Genomic DNA, 18961 nt, shown 5'->3' with positions numbered 1-18961 from the left:
CCCTTCAATAGACAAATGGATAAAAAAAAAAATGTGGCATTTATACACAATGGAGTATTACTCTGCATTAAAAAATGACAAAATTATAGAATTTGGAGGGAAATGGATGGCATTAGAGCAGATTATGCTAAGTGAAGCTAGCCAATCCCTAAAAAACAAATGCCAAATGTCTTCTTTGATATAAGGAGAGTAACTAAGAACAGAGTAGGGAAGAAGAGCATGAGAAGATGACTAACATTAAACAGGGATGAGAGGTGGAAGGGACAGGGAGAGAGAATGGAAATTGCTTGGAAATGGAAGGAGACCCTTAGGGTTATACAAAATTACATACAAGAGGAAGTGAGGGGAAAGGGAAAAATAATACAAGGGGGAGAAATGAATTACAGTAGAGGGGGTAGAGAGAGAAGAGGGGAGGGGAGGGGAGGGGGGATAGTAGAGGATAGGAAAGGCAGCAGAATACAACAGACATGAGTATGTCAATATGTAAATCAGTGGAAGTGTAACTGATGTGACTCTGCAATCTGTATACGGGGTAAAAGTGGGAGTTCATAACCCACTTGAATCAAAGTGTGAAATATGATATATCAAGAACTATGTAATGTTTTGAACAACCAATAAAAAATAAATAAAAAAAAAATAAAAAGACAGGGATGCCCTCTCACCACTCCTATTTGGCATAATCCTTAAAACCCTAGCCAGAACAATTAGACAAAAGAAAGAAGTTAAAGGGAAACAAATAGGGAAAGAAAAGCTCAAACTATCCCTATTTGCTAAAGACATGATTCTATATTTAGAAGACTCAAAAAACTCCAAAAGAAAGATTCTAAAACTCATAAATAAATTCAGAAAAGTAGCAGGGTATAAAATCAATACCCATAAATCAATTGCATTCCTATACACCAATGACCACTCAGCTGAAAGAGAAATCCAGAAAACTATCCCATTTATAATAGCCTGAACAAAATAAAATAAAATAAAATACTTGGGAATCAATCTAACAAAAGAGGTGAAAGACCTCTATAATGAAAACTACAGAACACTAAGAAGAGAAATTGAAAAATACCACAGAAAATGGAAAGATCTTCCATGTTCTTGGATAGGCAGAATTAATATTGTCAAAATGGCCATACTACCAAAAGAACTGTACACATTTAATGCAATTCCTATTAAAATTCCAATGACATACTTCATAGAAATAGAAAAAGCAGTAATAAAATTCATTTGGAAAAATAAGAGGCCCAAAATAGCAAAGTAATGCTCAGTGATGAAAGTGAAGCAGGATGCATCACAAAACCAGATCTTAAATTACACTACAGAGCTATAAAAACAAAAACAGGATGGCATTGGCACTAAAACAGACATGAAGCCTAATGTTATGGAATAGAAGACACAGAGACAAACCCACATAAATATAGTTATCTCAAACTAGACAAAGGCACCATAAACATATATTGGAGAAAAGATAGCCTTTTCAAGAAGTGGTATTCGAAAAACTGGAAATCCATATTAACAAAATGAAATTAGACCCCATCTTTTACCTTGTACAAAACTCAACTCAAAGTGGATCAAGGACTTAGGAGTTAGACCTGAGACCCTGCATTCACCAGAAGAAAAAGTTTACTTATTAGTTCAAGTGGCTGTTTGGGGGATGCAGATTCTCAACGGTTTTCTACATAGACACTTAATGAAAAATACAGTTTTAATTCTTTCTTCCAACTTGAACCCTTTATTTCATCTTCATGCTTAATACTGACCTTTAGAAAAATGATACTTAACAGTGAAGAGTTTTACCTTTTTCTGATCTTAGGGAAAAACATTCAGTATATCACCATTACAAAAAATGTTAGTTATACATACCTCTCTTAGTTTAAAATTAAATTTCTCATATGTACCCTGATAAGGCCAAAGAAGTCTCCTTCAATTCCTAATTTACTTATTAGCATTTTTATCATTAATACGTGTTGACTATTTCACATGCATTTTCTGCAATTATTGATATGATCATGGTTTCTCCTTTGTCCTATTAACAATGTAAATTATATTGATTAATTTTATATTAAACCAATCTCACCTTCCTGGGATAAATGGTACTTGGTTATGATATGATATTACACATTATATATATTGCTATGTTCAATTTGCAACTTTGTAATGTATTTTTGTAATGGGTTTTATCCAATATTGCATTGTAATTTCTTGGTTTGGTTTTGTCCTCAGGATAATACTGGCCTCAGGAAATGATTCAGGATTATTTCTTCATCTATTTTCTGTAAGGATTATTTTGTATAATTGGCATTATTTCATCCTAAATGCTTGGTCTAATTCACCAGTGAAGCCATCTGGACCTGGAGTGCTAATTTAATTCCATTGGCATCAGAGAACTTAGTACCATTTCAATCATTTTATAATTATTAAATTGCTTTTATTATACATCACTCTCAACATGAGCTCTTGGCTAGAAGCAAGACACAGGTTCCAATTCTACTCAAAGGGTATGAATTATAGGTACTAGGAAGCAAGGAAATTAGGGGTTATCTTGAGTCTGTGCAACCCCAAATACTCTTAAATACTGCATTTCATCTCCATGACTGCTTTATTAGCTATACCTATCTTAGTTTAAACAACCACACCAAGATACATCATAATCAAATTCATAGAAATTAATAATAAAATGTTAAAGAAGCCACAGAGGAGGAAATACATTGTATTCCCCTCCTTCTTCAGAGATTTTAATTACATGTATATTAGACGGCTTGATACTATCCTACAGGTCATTAAAGCTGTGCTCATTTGTGTTTTCTTTCTGTACTTTAATGTTTTCAAATCTGTAATAGGACAGACATCACTGTCATTTACAAGGAAAAAACTGGGATCAAAGAGACAGAGTGATTCATTGATGGATAAAACCAGGTCAACAATTAAGGAGCTTGATGATATTTCTGTTGATAAAATAATAATAAAACAATGAAAATGTAATAAATAATCCAGCCAAATAACTTAGATAAATCCATCCTTAAATTTTTTTCTATCAGGAAAACACTTCATCATTTCACTGAACATTAAGTGGGACAGGTTAATAAGTAATATTCAAGGAAACCCAACAGTTTTTCTGATTGAAATAAATAAATCAAAAAATAATGGAAATGTGTGACATTACCAAAGGTCAAGAAGCCATGTTGGCCATGATAATGTATATGACAGGTTCAGAATTAAGTACTCTGGGTGATATCTACTCCTATTCATTCATTCATATTCATATTCTCTCTCTCTCTCTCTCTCTCTCTCTCTCTCTCTCTCTCTCTCTCTCTCTCTCTCTCTTCTTTTTTCCATTCCCACTGATTTAACCAGATTTCTATTTTGCAGGGGTTGGTTCCTGGGTATTGAGAGGAGAAGCTTGGCCGAGTGGGCACAGCTCCACCTACTTGAAGAGAAGTTAATCGAACTCTAAGACTGCATTTTTAAAATTTAAAAACATTTAAAATGTTTACTCTCATTCTCTTTAGGAACTTCTCCCCTCCCCTTCTAATACATTTCTTCCCAAGCATTACGAAGCTGTTTATGTGTAATTTACTAAATGTGTATAGATAAATGTTCCGAGGCGTTATATAGTGCTACCAATTCCCTAGCTACCTCCAAATACTCCGGACCATTCTCCTGTTAATATCACTAGTCAGTAAGCAATCGTCCAAGGTTGCCAAGATATACCAACCTCTATACCATCACATCAAGACCAAACTGCAGATCGCTATATGCCATCAGAATCCGTACTCATTTTATGAAACAAATGAATCTGCTTTAAAATCTGCAATAAAATTCATCATCTCTAGTCATAGTCTCCCATCACAAAAGAGAGACTCTGGAGATACACAAAACCAACATAAATTTATAGGAGTAAACAGTAACTCAGCAGTCAAACAGAACTGGAAGTAACATAAGCAGCATGAAAAAGCAAGGAAGAAAAGGAGTACAAACAATGCAGGACAGCCTAAATCTACAGGAGAACCTAGAGGCATCAGAAAAATGGTCAAATAGAGAACTCAAGGAATACCTTTTACAGATGGAATTGAAGAGGACATGAGACAGCAAATTCAAACAATGAAAGAACACATTGAAAATGAATTACAAACAGATTCAAGAAGAAAATAAGCAACTTTAACAGGAGATAGAGATTATAAAAAAATCAAACAATAATCCTAGAAATGAAGGAAACTATAAACCAAATTAAAAACTCAAACGAGAGTATCATTAGCAGAGTGCAGCAAGTAGAAGTCAGAACATCAGACAATGAAGACAAAATATACCATCTTGAAAAGAGTCTAGCCAACTCAGAAAGGCTGGTAAGAAACCACGAGAAAAACATCAAACAGATATGGGATAACATTAAACATAACAAACTTAAGAGTCATCGGGATAGAGGAAGGTACAGAGGTCCAAACCAAGGGAATGAGCAATCTGTTGAATGAAATAAATTTAGAAAACTTTCCAGATATAAATAAAGAAACGGATGTACAAATTCTAGATGCATACAGGACACCGAGCACACAAAATCACAGTAGACCAACGCCAAGACACATTGTTATAAAGATATCCAATATACAGAACAAAGAGAAAATATTAAAAGCTACAAGAGAAAGGAGGCAGATTACATTCAGGGGTATACCAATAAAGATAACAGCTGATTTTTTATCACAGACGCTGAAAGCGAGAAGATCCTGGAACAACGTATTTCAAACACTGAAAGACAATGGATGCCAACAAAGAATTTTGTATCCAGCAAAATTAAGCTTCAGGTACGACAACGAAATAAAAATCTTTCACAATAAACAAAAGTTAAAATAATTTGCAGCCAGAAAAAAAGCATTGGAAAGCATCTTGAGCAAAGCACTACACGAGGAAGAAATGAAAACCAACAACCAAAACCAACAGTGAGAAGTACCTCAGTAAAGAGAGAGTGGGGGGGGGAGCTAAGCATGGAGAAAAAAAAAAAAAAAAGATATATAATCAAACATGACTGGAAGTACAAACCATATTACATTAGTAACCCTAAACGTTAATGGCTTAAACTCACCAATAAAGCAACATAGGCTGGTAACCTGAATTAAAAACACAGATCCAACAATATGCTGCCTTCAGGAGACACATCTGATTGGAAAAGACATACACAGGCTGAAGGTGAAAGGTTGGGAAAAATCACACCACACATACAGTCCTCGGAAGCAAGCAGGGGTGGCCATCCTCATATCGAATAAAATCGACTTCAAGACTAAGTTAATAAAAAGGGATAAAGAAGGACATTATATACTGTTAAAAGGAACCATTCACCAACAAGACATAAAAATTATCAATATTTATGCACCAAATAATGGTGCTGCAATGTTCATAAAAGAAACACTCCTCAAGTTCAAGAATCAAATAGACCACAACACAATAATTATGGGTGACTTCAACACACCTCTCTCACCATTGGACAGATCCTCCAAACAAAAGTTGAATAAACAAACTATAGAACTCAATAACACAATCAATAACCTAGACTTAACCAACATATATAGAATATATCAACCATCATCTAGAGGATATACTTTTTTCTCAGCAGCACATGGATCTTTCTCAAAAATAGACCATATATTATGCCATAGGGAAACACTTAGTAAATATAAAGGTGTGGAGATAATACCATGCATCTTATCTGATCATAATAGAATGAAACTGGAAATCAATGACAAAAGAAGGAAGGAAGAATCCTACATCACTTGGAAAATTAACAATATGTTACTGAATGATCAATGGGTTACAGAAGACATCAACGAGGAAATCAAAAAATTCTTAAAGATAAATGAAAATACAGACACAACATATCAGAATCTATGGGACACAACGAAAGCAGTTTTAAGAGGGAAATTCATTGCCTGTAGTTCATTCCTCAAAAAAAGAAAAAACCAACAAATAAATGAGCTCACACTTCATTTCAAAACCCTAGAAAAGGAAGAGCAAAACAACAGAAAATGTAGCAGAAGGAAAGAAATAATTAAAATCAGAGTGGAAATTAACAAAATTGAAACGAAAGAAGCTATTCAAGGGGCTGGGGATGTGGCTCAAGCGGTAGCGTGCTTGCCTGGCATGTGTGCGGCCCGGGTTCGATCCTCAGCACCACATACAAACAAAGATGTTGTGTCCACCAATAACTAACTAACTAAATAAATAAATATTTTTACAAAAGAAACTATTGAACAAAACTAAAAGTTGGTTCTTCAAAAAAATAAATAAGATCGACAGACCCTTCACAATGCTAATGATGAAAAGAAGAGAGAGAACTCAAATTACTAACATACGGGATGAAAAAGACAATATCACAACAGACACTACAGAAATAAAGAAGATAATAAAAAATTATTTTGAAACCCTATATTCCAATAAAATAAAAGATAGTGAAGACATCGATAAATTTCTTAAGTCATATGATTTGTCCAGATTGAATCAGGATGATACACACAATTTAAACAGACCAACATCAATGGAGGAAACAGAAGAAGCCATCAAAAGACTACCAACCAAAAAAAGCCGAGGACTGGATGGGTATACAGCGGAGTTTTAAAAAACCTTTAAAGAGGAACTAATACCAATACTTTTCAAGCTATTTCAGGAAATAGAAAAAGAGGGAGCTCTTCCAAATTCATTCTATGAGGCCAACATCACCCTGATTCCTAAACCAGACAAAGACACTTCAAAGAAAGAAAACTACAGACCTATATCTCTAATGAACCTAGATGCAAAAATCCTCAATAAAATTCTGGCGAATCAAATACAAAAACACATCAAAAAAATTGTGCACCATGATCAAGTAGGATTCATCCCTTGGATGCAAGGCTGGTTCAACATACTGAAATCAATAAATGTTATTCACCCCATCAATAGACTTAAAGATAAGAACAATATGATCATCTCGATAGATGCAGAAAGAGCATTCGACAAAGTACAGCATCCCTTTATGTTCAAAACACTAGAAAAACTAGGGATAACAGGAACTTACCTCAACATTGTAAAAGCAATCTATGCTAAGCCTCAGGCTAGCATCATTCTGAATGGAGAAAAATTGAAGGCATTCCCTCTAAAATCTGGAACAAGACAGGGATGCCCTCTCTCACCACTTCTATTCAATATCGTTCTTGAAATACTGGCCAGAGCAATTAGACAGACGAAAGAAATTAAAGGCATAAAGATAGGAAAAGAAGAACTTAAATTATCACTATTTGCGGTTGACATGATCCTATCCCTAGCAGACCCAAAAGGTTCTACAAAGAAACTATTAGAGCTAATAAATGAATTCAGCAAAGTGGCAGGATATAAAATCAACACGCATAAATCAAAGGCATTCCTGTACATCAGCGAGAAATCTTCTGAAATGGAAATGAGGATAACCACCCCATTCACAATATCCTCAAAAAAAAAAAATAAAATACTTGGGAATCAACCTAACAAAAGAGGTGAAAGATTTATACAATGAAAATTACAGAACCCTAATGAGAGAAATAGAAGAAGACCTTAGAAGATGGAAAAATATACCCTGTTCATGGACAGGCAGAACTAATATCATGAAAATGGCGATATTACCAAAAGCACTCTATAGGTTTAATGCAATGCCAATCAAAATCCCAAAGGGATTTCTTGTAGAAATAGATAAAGCAATCATGAAATTCATCTAGAAAAATAAAAGACCCAGAATAGCAGAAGCAATTCGAAGCAGGAAGAGTGAAACAGGCAGTATAGCGATACCAGACTTCAAACTATACTACAGAGAAATAATAACAAAAACAGCATGGTACTGGTACCAAAACAAGTGGGTGGACCAATGGTACAGAATAGAGGACACAGAGACCAATCCACAAAATTACAACTATCTTATATTTGACAAAGGTGCTAAAAGCATGCAATGGAGAAAGGATAGCATCTTCAACAAATGGTGCTGGGAAAACTGGAAATCCATAAGCAACAAAATGAATCTGAATCCCTTTCTCTCGCCATGCACAAAAGTTAACTCAAAATGGATCAAGGAGCTAGGAATCAAAACAAAGACTCTGCATCTGATAGAAGAAAAAGTTGGCTCTAATCTACATATTGTGGGGTCGGGCTCCAAATTCCTTAACAGGACACCCATAGCACAAGAGTTAAAAACAAGAATCAACAAATGGGATTTACTCAAACTAAAAAGTTTTTTCTCAGCAAGAGAAACAATAAGAGAGGTAAATAGGGAGCCTACATCCTAGGAACAAATTTTTACTCCTCACACTTCAGATAGAGCCCTAATATCCAGAGTATACAAAGAACTCAAAAAATTAAACAATAAGGAAACAAATAACCCAATCAACAAATGGGCTAACGACCTGAACAGACACTTCTCAGAGGAGGACATATAATCAATCAACAAGTACACGAAAAAATGCTCACCATCTCTAGCAGTCAGAGAAATGCAAATCAAAACCACCCTAAGATATCATCTCACTCCAGTAAGATTGGCAGCCATTCTGAAGTCAAACAACAACAAGTGCTGGTGAGGATGTGGGGAAAAGGGTACACTTGTACATTGCTGGTGGGACTGCAAATTGGTGCGGCCAATTTGGAAAGCAGTATGAAGATTCCTCGGAAATCTGGGAATGGAACCACCATTTGACCCTGCTTTTCCCCTTCTCAGACTATTCCCCAAAGACCTTAAAAGAGCATATTATAGGGATACAGCTACATCGATGTTCATAGCAGCACAATTCACAATAGGTAGACTGTGGAACCAAGCTAGATGCCCTTCAATAGATGAATGGATAAAAAAAATGTGGCATTTATACACAATGGAGTATTACTCTGCACTAAAAAATGACAAAATCATGGACTTTGCAGGGAAATGGATGGCACTACAGCAGATTATGCTAGGTGAAGCTAGCTAATCCCTAAAAAACAAATGCCAAATGTCATCTTTGATATAAGGAGAGCAACTAAGAACAGAATAGGGAGGAAGAGCATGAGAAGAAGATCACTATTAAACAGGGTTGAGAGGGGGGAGGGAAAGAGAGAGAAGGGAAATTGCATGGTAAAGGAAGGAGACCCTCATTGTTATACAAAATTACATACAAGAGGAAGTGAGGGGAAAGGGAAAAAAAACAACAGAGAGAAATGAATTACAGTAGATGGGGTAGAGAGAGAGGATGGGAGGGGAGGGGAGGGGAGGGGAGGGGAGGGGAGGGGAGGGGAGGGGAGGGGAGGAGAGGGGAGAGGAGGGGAGAGGGGGATAGTAGAGGATAGGAAAGGCAGCAGAATACAACAGACACTAGTATGGCAATATGTAAAACCGTGGATGTGTAACCCATGTGATTCTGCAATCTGTATACGGGGTAAAAATGGGAGTTCATAATCCACTTGAATCAAATGTATGAAATATGATATGTCAAGAGCTTTGTAATGTTTTGAACAACTAATAATAATAATAAAAAAATAAATAAAAATAAAATCACATATAAATTTCTTAAAAAAAAACAAATATAAAAATACCAAATAAATAATCTAACATTACAACATTACATATCAAGACCCTAGAAAAAGAAGGACAAACCAACACCCAAATCAGTTATAAAAAAAAAAAAGACAGGAAATAATTTAAATCAGAACTAAAATCAATGAAATTAAGAAACAAATACAAAAGATTGACAAAACAAAGAGATGGTTTGGGTTTCTTGAAAGGATAAACAAGATTGATAAAACCTTAGCCAAACTAACCAAAAGAAAAAGGGAAAAAACTCAAATTAACAAAATTTGAGATGAAAAGGGAAATATCACCACAGACAGTACTGAAATCCAGAGGGTCATCAGAAACTATTTTGAATGTTTATATTCCAATAATCTAGAAAATCTTGAAGATACAAATTCCTAGGGACATATGACCTACTCAAATTGAACCATGAGGATACAGAAAACTTAAACAGATCAAACATCAAATAATGAATTTGAAGCAGCTATCAAAAGTCTTCCAACAAAGAAAAGTCAAGGACTGGATGGATTCTCAGCTGGGTTCTACCAGACTTTTAAAGAAGAACTAATACCAATTCTCCTTACATTATTCCATGAAATTGAAAAGGAGGGAATTACTTCAGACCAATATCCTTAATGAGAATAGATGCAAAAATTCTTACTAAAATATTGGCAAGCTGCATACAAAACACATTAAAAAGATAGTGCATCATGACTGAGGAGATTTCATCCTAGGGATGCAAGATTGCTTCAACACATATAAATCAATAAATATAATTCACCACATCAATAGACTTAAGGACGGGAATCACATGATTATCTCACCAGATGCAGAAAAAGCACTTGATAAAGTACAGCTCTCATTCCTGTTTAAAACACTAGAAAAACCAGGGATAAAAGCAATTTACCTCAATATTTAAAGGCTATATTTGATAACCCAAGGCTAACATGATACTGAATGGAGGAAAAACAGAAAGCATTTCCTGAAAAAACAGGAATAAGACAAGGATGACTTTTACCACTCTATTCAACACAGTCTTTGAAAATCTAGGCACAACAATCAGGCAAGAGAAGGAAATTAAAGGGATACAAAGAGGAAAAGAGCTTAAATGATTTGTTTGCTGATGACATAATACTATATTTAGAAGACCCAGAAAACTCCACCAGAAGACTTCTAAAAACCATAAATGAATTCAGAAAAGTAACAGGATTCAAGATCAACACTCATAAAATAATCATGATGAATCTGCTGAAAAAGAAAGTAGGAAAACTATCCTATTCACAATAGCCCTAAAAAAATAAATAAATAAAATACTTGGGAATCAATCTAATAAAAGAGATGGAAAACCTCTACAATGAAAACTACAGAACACTAAAGAAAGAAGTTGAAGAAGACCTTAGAAGATGGAAAGATCTCCTGTGTTCTTAGATAGGCAGAATTAATATTGTCAAAATGGCTATACTACCAAAAGCACTATACAGATTCAATGCAATTCCCATCAAAATTCAAATGATATTCTTCACAGAACTAGAAAAAGCAGTTAGGAAATTCATTTGTAAAAGTAAGATGTCCAGAATAGCCAAAGCAATCCTTAGTGAGAAAAGCAAAGCAGGAGGCATCACAATACCAGACTTCAAATTATACTACAGAGCTACAGTAACAAAAACAGCATGATATTGGTACCAAAAAGACATGAAGACCCATGGACTAGAACCGAAGCCAAAGAGACAAATCCACATACAGTTATATGATACTAGACAAGGTGACAAAATCATACACTGAAGAAAAGATAGCCTTTTGAACAAATGGTGTTAGAAAAACTGGAAATCCATATATAGAAGAATAAAATTTGACCCCTGTCTTTCACCCTGCACAAAACTCAATTCAAAGTGGATCAAAGACCTAAGAATTAGACTAGAACCCTGCACCTACTAAAAGAAAGTGTAGGCCCAACACTCCATCATGTTGGCTCAGGAACTGACTTCCTTAACAAGACTCCTAAAGCACAAGAAATAAAATTTAAAATTAATAAGTAGGATGGCATCAAATCAAAAGGCTTCTTCACAGCAAAGGAAACAAGACCCTGACAAGAAACCATACAGACTGGGAGCAAATCTTTGCCACCTGTTCCTCAGATAGGATATTAGTATCTAGAATATGCAAAAAACTCAAAAAACCTTAAAAAAACAATAAATGGACAAGAAAAAAAACAATAAATGGACAAGAAAACAAACAATAAATGGACAAGAAAACAAACACTTCTCAAAATAAGAAATGCAAATGTTTAATAAATATATGAAAACGTTAACATCTCTAGCAATTAGATAAATGCAAATTAAAACTACACTGAGATTTCATCTCACTCCAGTCAGATTGGCAATTATCAAGAAGACAAGTAACAATAAATGTTGGCTAGGATGTAGGGGGAAAAGGTACACTCACATTATCGATGGAACAGCAAATTAGTGCAACCCCTCTGGAAAGCACTTTGGAGATTTCTCAGAACTAGGAATGGAATCACCATATAACTAGGCTATCCTACTCCTCAGTATATATGCAAAAGATTTAAAATGTGCATACTGCAGTTACACAACCCCATCAATGTTTATGCCAGCACAATTCACAATAGCCAACCTAGGTGCCCTTCAACAGATGAATGGGTAAAGTAAATAAAGTAAACATATACACTCAATGGAGTTTTATTCAGCCATAAAGAAGAATGATATTATGGCATTTGCCAGTTAATGGGTGGAACTGAAGACTTTCATGTTAAGTGAAATAAGCCCGTCCCAAAAAGTCAAATGTTGAATGTTTTCTGAAATGCAGAAGCTAATCCAAACTGGGGCAGGGGGTGGGGGGAGCTCAGAGGACGAAGTATCAGTAGAATAGAGAAAAGGATTGAAGGGGAGGTAGGAGAGATGGGATAGTAAAGAACAGAAGAATGAATCTGACTCCGACCTAACTTTCCTATGTACACATATGAATATACCACAGTGAATCTCACAATCATGTACATCCACAAGACACTGATTTAAAAAAACAAAAACCATAATTAAATAGCAGAAAGATCAGTAGAATAGTGGAAAAAGAAAAGAAGGAGAGAAAGAAGAAGTACTGGAGGTTGAATTAGAACAAACGATATTCCAATGCTTTTATAATTATGTCAAAATGAATCCTAACGTAACATAACTAGAAAGAACCAATAAAAAATCTGAAAAATTGTGCTGTATATGTGTAATAAGAATTGTACATTCTTTTTTTAAAATATTTATTATTAAGTTTTAGATGGACACAATATCTTTATTTTACATTTATGTGGTGCTGAGGATCGAACCCAGTGCCTCTTGCATGCTGGGCGGGCACTCTGCCACTGAGCCACAACCCCAGCACCAAGAACTGTACATTCTTATTACATTCTACTGTCATTTAGTTTTTAATAAATGCATTCCATTGTCATTTATTTTAAAAAAAGAACCAATAAAAAAGTATAAAGTACTATACTAAGACAGCAGATAAGGTATACACATACTGTGATGTTTTGTTAGGATATTACAGCAACATCCATGCTTTGCAAAAAGATAGAAAGGAGAAAGAAAAGAAATGCCATAGGAAGTTAGGGAAGGGAAAGCAAGGGAAAGAGGAAGACTGTTCAACCCCAGGATGTTCAAAACCAAGAGCATGCTAATTCCTATAAACCTACATAGACAGGATGATACCCACACAATCATTCCTCTTCAAAGAAAACCTTCTAATGAGAAAAAAAAATAATATTCATTGAAAAATCACAACATGCAATAGGAATATCTGATTTCCAAGAAGAAAGAAACAATATCAGAATACCTATAGTGATGATATTGATTTTTCCCTTTGTATCGTATTTCATTCAGTGTAAATTCTAAAGCCCATAGCTATAGGAGGAACACCAACAAGTTTTAGACAATGATAAAGTTACTGTATTTATTTTAAAATATTGTCTTAAACAAAAAATAGTTTTACAAAAACCTGTGTCTTCTATTAACACAAATTCGATTTTTAAATGAAAATATACCTCTCACATTTGATCATTCATGAAGTCATACCCAGAATAGGAGACTGAGTCATGAACAGCAAATTTATATTCTTCTCTCCAATAAAGATATGCTCTTTTGTATAAAAATGACATACAATATACTATTCTTTCTTAATAAATAAAAACTATTGGTCCTTGGTTTGAGTCTCATAATACATACAGCATGACTGTTTTCTTTTACTCCTTCATACAACTGTAATCAATCCAGCCATGTCAAGCTCTTTATCAATTTTTATTTTAAAAATGTCATGAGCTGTGGCTAATGGACTTTTCAAGGTAGTAAAAAAAAATGATTCAATATCAATAATGCAGATATATGTTCATTATATTCAACTTACCTAATACACTGACAAAAGCATCAAAAAGATGAAATGTAAGCAGTGGCTCTTTCAAGTGACCATAATAATCTGCTATAGTTTTAAATACATCTTTTTCAAATCCCAAGTACATAGGCTGCTTCAAATCTGAACAGTTGGGCCCTGTTTTTAAAAAACAGAAAAAGAAACACTAATGGATCAATTACCTCTAAAGATTATAATCTGTACATAAGTTTGTTAGGTAAAGATATTCAAGATACATACAGAACAGAAAAAGATCATGGAAAATTAACATTATGTACATTGATATACATTTCACTTACACAAATATGTTTTCTAAGTTGAAATCTATTATAAAACAATGAGGCAAAGCACTGACCTACTTCCATTTTAAAAGAAATTTACTCTTTCTATTCTTCTAAAGAGCACACTTATTAAATGTAAACAATGATAATTTTCTTTGAAATATTCAAAATTTTCTTACTCTTGATAAATTAACCTATATAACAATTAGCTGATATATGCAATAGACAAGTTATAAAGTGATTTTCATAGCTTTTCATTATTTCATCACTGGTATATTATTAAACCCTACAGTCATAGAGCTGAATAAAATAATCAAATTTCTGCCTCTAATTAAACTATTACAGACTAATGAAAATTCAAATTCTTTTAAAAAAAAGATAACTTTAGGAGATTTTACATTTTGCTTATTATTCATTCTGATTATAAACTCTCTAGTTGATTCCAGGCCAACCATCAAAAGATGACTTACCTCCACTGGCCACACCTACGCCTGCAAAAGACTAAACAACCACACCCAAATAGAGCTCTATCCCTGGGGGAATGAAGGAAGCAGACAAGATAAGTTGAAAGGAAATTCCTTCTACAGAATCACTGAAGTAAGGAAGGAAGAGCAAACTAGAAAGGGGTGCAAAGCACTCTGGGCCTTCACATTTCAATCCAATGGAACATCATGAAATGTCTTTTTCTGGTCTCCCTAGGAACCTTCTTACCTTTCAACATTCTGTTCTCTTCTTATAAAATAATTTATTAGCTAAAATAATACATGTGGGATCATGTAAAACCAGAGCAAATGTAGCTACCACTTCTTTTTTTTTTGGGGGGGGGGCGGGGTCAGGGTGTACTGGGGATTGTACCCAGGGCACTTGACCACCGAGCCATGTCCCCAGCCCTATTTTGTATTTTATTTGGATACAGTGTCTCCTGAGTTGCTTTGTACCTCACCGTTGCTGAGGCTGGCTTTGAACTTGCAATCCTCCTGCCTCAGCCTTTCTAGCCGCTAGGATAACAGGTGTGCACCACCACTCCTGGCTAGCCATCATTTTTGTTGCTTCCTACGGATACAGCCCAAGCTTAGCCAACTGAAATAATTAGTTTTATAATTCAGCAAGACACATTGCTTAGAACTAGTCACTACCAGGATAAGTATATGGTTCATTCTAAGCAGTTATATCCCTTTGTGAAGATTTCATCATCCTTTTTGAAAATATGCAGAAAGAAAAACAAAACAGGTTTTCCAAAAAGAAAGAAAAGACAAGACAGTGCTCGGTGGGCTCTATTAGAGGAGATAATATTTTTAAGATCTTTTCTTTCTTAACAAAATTTGAACTTTAAGAATATTTTTCTTTAATCTAGTTTATAGCATCTATAATTTATAGATGCTATTTCTGACAAATTCTGGGAAATAAATGCTTTGGCTGTTTTTGTTTGTTTGAATTTGTTTTGATCAAATTTTTGCAATCTAACGTACAAGAAAGAAAACTCCAGTTAACCTGGTTTTGTATTTATTTAGCATTAATCCCTCATTGTGTAGACAGCCATGATTGTGCCTGGCCAACAACCAAAGCATAGAGACCCATATGCATATGGTCTACAATAATTGTAGATAGGACTTAAAGAGAAAGAGATGAGTAGCTGACTTACAGAAAAGGAGGCAAGTGGCCTTCGAATATCATTACTCAGCCTATCCTTTCTGTTTCGTTTTAGTTAACTGTAATAAGAATCTGAATTTAGAAAAGGAAAGGACCAAGAACAGCTCATGAGTTTGATGGATTCAAAGTAAATGTCAAGGATCAAGGAGCATTCTATAAAACTTAAGAGATTTTATAAAGCTATCCAAAAGGTCAACCTTGCCCTTTGGTCACCATTTATTCTTTGATACATCAATGAACATCTTTATGGACATGCCAACTATTGGTAAAGCATCCCACTTGGTTTATGTCAGCATGTTCCCAACTGCCAACATTGTCCACCTCATATAATATCACCTCATAAGTGTGAATATCATTTATAATCAAGCCTCATATCTTTCCCCTCTATAAACAAAGAATTCAGTTAATCTAATCTTCCTTCAGAAGTTTGGTTCTTTTACATGTTTATCTTCAGGGAAATTACACTACATTTCGGTTGTCATTGAAAATTAAACTTTATAAATACTCGGTAAAACATATTATAATATATTATAGCTTAGATACTGGTCTCTGATGTTCTTTCCCACTGACTGATTTCCAAATCTCTGGTTTGCCAGGAGTTCTGAAATGGGTCATTTAACTTCTCATTTAAATCTATCTCATCATTGCCAACTCTGGTAAAAGATACAATTTAAATTTAATTTACCTCAAATGGTTGAGCAGGAAGAATAAAAAGCACTCCCCCAAACTAAAACCAAAGTACTCTACATCTCAGAGTTTCAAAAATATTAACCAAAAAAACAAAGAAAATTTTAATAATTAAACTCAGAGAAATTTGGGCTTTACACAAATTAATGTTGCTATGCATATTCAGAATGATGGTATATAGTCATTCTCCACATAGGACCACTAAGATTACTCACATTAAGCTAAGTGGTTAGTTTCACCTTATAACCAAACAAAACTAACTCAATGAAATAAGTAATTTAGAGTCTACTAATTCAAGAATTTAGATATCTCTCTGTACATGCTAGTCCTACCCAAAAAGAAAGAAGGAAACTATCTTTCTAAGGTAAATCAGAAGGCCCTCTAGATTGAATATTACCATTATCAGTCAACCAAAATAACTAGAACTCTCCCCAGTAAGATCACTTATTTGAACCTAGCATAGTACATGCCTTTTAGCCCAGAAATGTGGGAGACTCAGGCAAGAAGATCACAAGTTCAAGGCCAGGCTGGCCAATTTAGTGAGACCCTGTTTCAAAATGAAAAATAAAAAGGGCTGAGGATGTAGTTCGGTGGTAGAGAACTTGTCTAGCATGCATGCAAGGCCTTGGGTTCAATTATTAGCACCAGAAACCAATCAATCAATCAATCATTTGTCTGGAGGGTCAGCCTTTAACTTTTAGAATAATTTCTGTGCATTAAACCTCCTAAAAATGATTGTTAATAATATGCTATACTAATTTCTTTTCAGTACCCATGACAGCCAATGAAATGGATGCCACATGCCTACACAGTGGATTTCAAATGCCTACAAAAGTCCTCACAGGGACCAACCTGGTGCAGTCCCCCTTGTCTTACATCCAAATTCCTAAAACAGGCCTTTCTTATTTCTCTGCATGCAGGTCCTTCTCCTTCCAAGCCATCCTGCATATCAGTTGAATCAGTACACAATAAAATATTTCCCACTGAAAACACTGCCCTATGAAGAGCCAACATGAGAAAGATCTGCTGAGCAAACTGATGATATAACTATAGTAGATACTTTATAGCATGTCTTCTAGGAATAAAAATACAGGCTTCAGGAATAAAACCTGTAGACTATTAATAGGCAGTTGTCACTACGTTACATGCACTATTACTAACTTATTTCTCTCCTGTGATGAAGCAGTCAGAAGTAGTGAGACTTTATCTACAGTATGATTATATCCATATGAAAATGGAAGCACCAAATGCCTTTAAAATTATTTTATAATAGCCCTTTCACTAAGTCACAAATTTATCACTAAAAGCACAGTAGTCCCAAAACAATTAGCTGCCAGTCTTACAGGTGTCAAATCAGTATTTGGTTCATTGAGCCAAAATATTTTCTAATTCAGGGCACTAATTTCTCTCAATTCCATAAAACTGGCAGATAATTAGTACTTACAATTTGCCAAACACTTCATAGCTGACAGTACCCAATGAGGAAGTTCTTCTGCAGGAGAAATAAAAAGATTTTTTTTCAATTCTGTGTAACTCAAGGAAAAAAAATTATATATATATATATATATATATATATATATATATATATATATATATATTATTAAGAATGTATTACTTGCACAGGTAATATGAACATATGACTAATTTTTGCATCAGAACATTTCAAAGATAGAATTCTTTCTTAGCAGAAGTGTTATAACCTGTACTTTGATAAATGACACCTACAAATTTCTCTAAGGACAATATGCACCATTAGAAAAAAAAAAATGGGTAGTTTGGCCCAGAGAAATAAATCAACAGATAAATCAATTAACCCTAAAAATTATGAAAGGCCATGAAAATTCAGAAGTAGCAAAAATAATACCCATTAAACGCATTTATGAAACAAAATAAATAGCAAAAAGTAAATTATGGGCTGGGGGTATAGCTCAGTGGTAGAGCACAGGCTTATCATGCACAGGACCCTGGGAACAATACCCAACAACAACAACAAAAAGATACGTTCTTTTTTCTTTTGTTGTTTTTGTTTTAATGTAGATGGAAAACTTGCCTTTATTTTATTTGTTTATTTTTTTATGCAATGCTAAGATCGAACCCAAAAAGGTACCTTTTGTAGATCCAATGTAAGTTTCATTTTAGCTATTAACATTTAAAAAATGCTTTTGGCAAAGAAAGTTTTACAGACAAGTTAGTATTAGGCTATTAAGTATTAGGATAGCCTTAAAATAACAGAAGAAAAACACTGCTTCAAAAAGTCCCAGCTGAGCCTTTTCAGTCTCTGTCCTGCCACAGATACTGATGAGAAGGACCAACACTCAGGCTTCCACTTCATCTTCTTGGGTAAAAATGGGAAGACAATTTTGAATTGAGTAAACCTGAGTCTCCTGAACAAGAGTTTATAATATCCTCTCTTCCCTAA

General features: G+C 34.5%; 1 protein-coding gene across 3 annotated transcripts in view; it reads right to left on the bottom strand.

Moving 5' to 3' along the window:
• The window catches only part of DEPDC1B (DEP domain containing 1B), a gene marked incomplete at its 3' end in the record, with an annotated part of 93534 nt that overhangs the window by 22438 nt on the left and 52135 nt on the right, over positions 1-18961 (bottom strand). For all 3 annotated transcript variants that reach the window (XM_081305026.1, XM_081305027.1, XM_081305028.1), the window contains 2 exons: positions 17987-18034; positions 13922-14062 (listed from right to left, as the gene is read on the bottom strand). In XM_081305026.1, coding sequence (XP_081161152.1) covers positions 13922-14062; positions 17987-18034 — 189 coding nt within the window. The remainder of the gene's footprint in view (positions 1-13921; positions 14063-17986; positions 18035-18961) is intronic.

Source organism: Spermophilus citellus (assembly GCF_964194105.1).
Source record: "Spermophilus citellus genome assembly, chromosome: 1".
In the NCBI taxonomy this organism is placed as follows: Eukaryota; Metazoa; Chordata; class Mammalia; order Rodentia; family Sciuridae; genus Spermophilus; species Spermophilus citellus.
The sequence above is the reverse complement of the archived record's forward strand: the minus strand, read 5'-3'. Positions and strand labels throughout refer to the sequence as shown.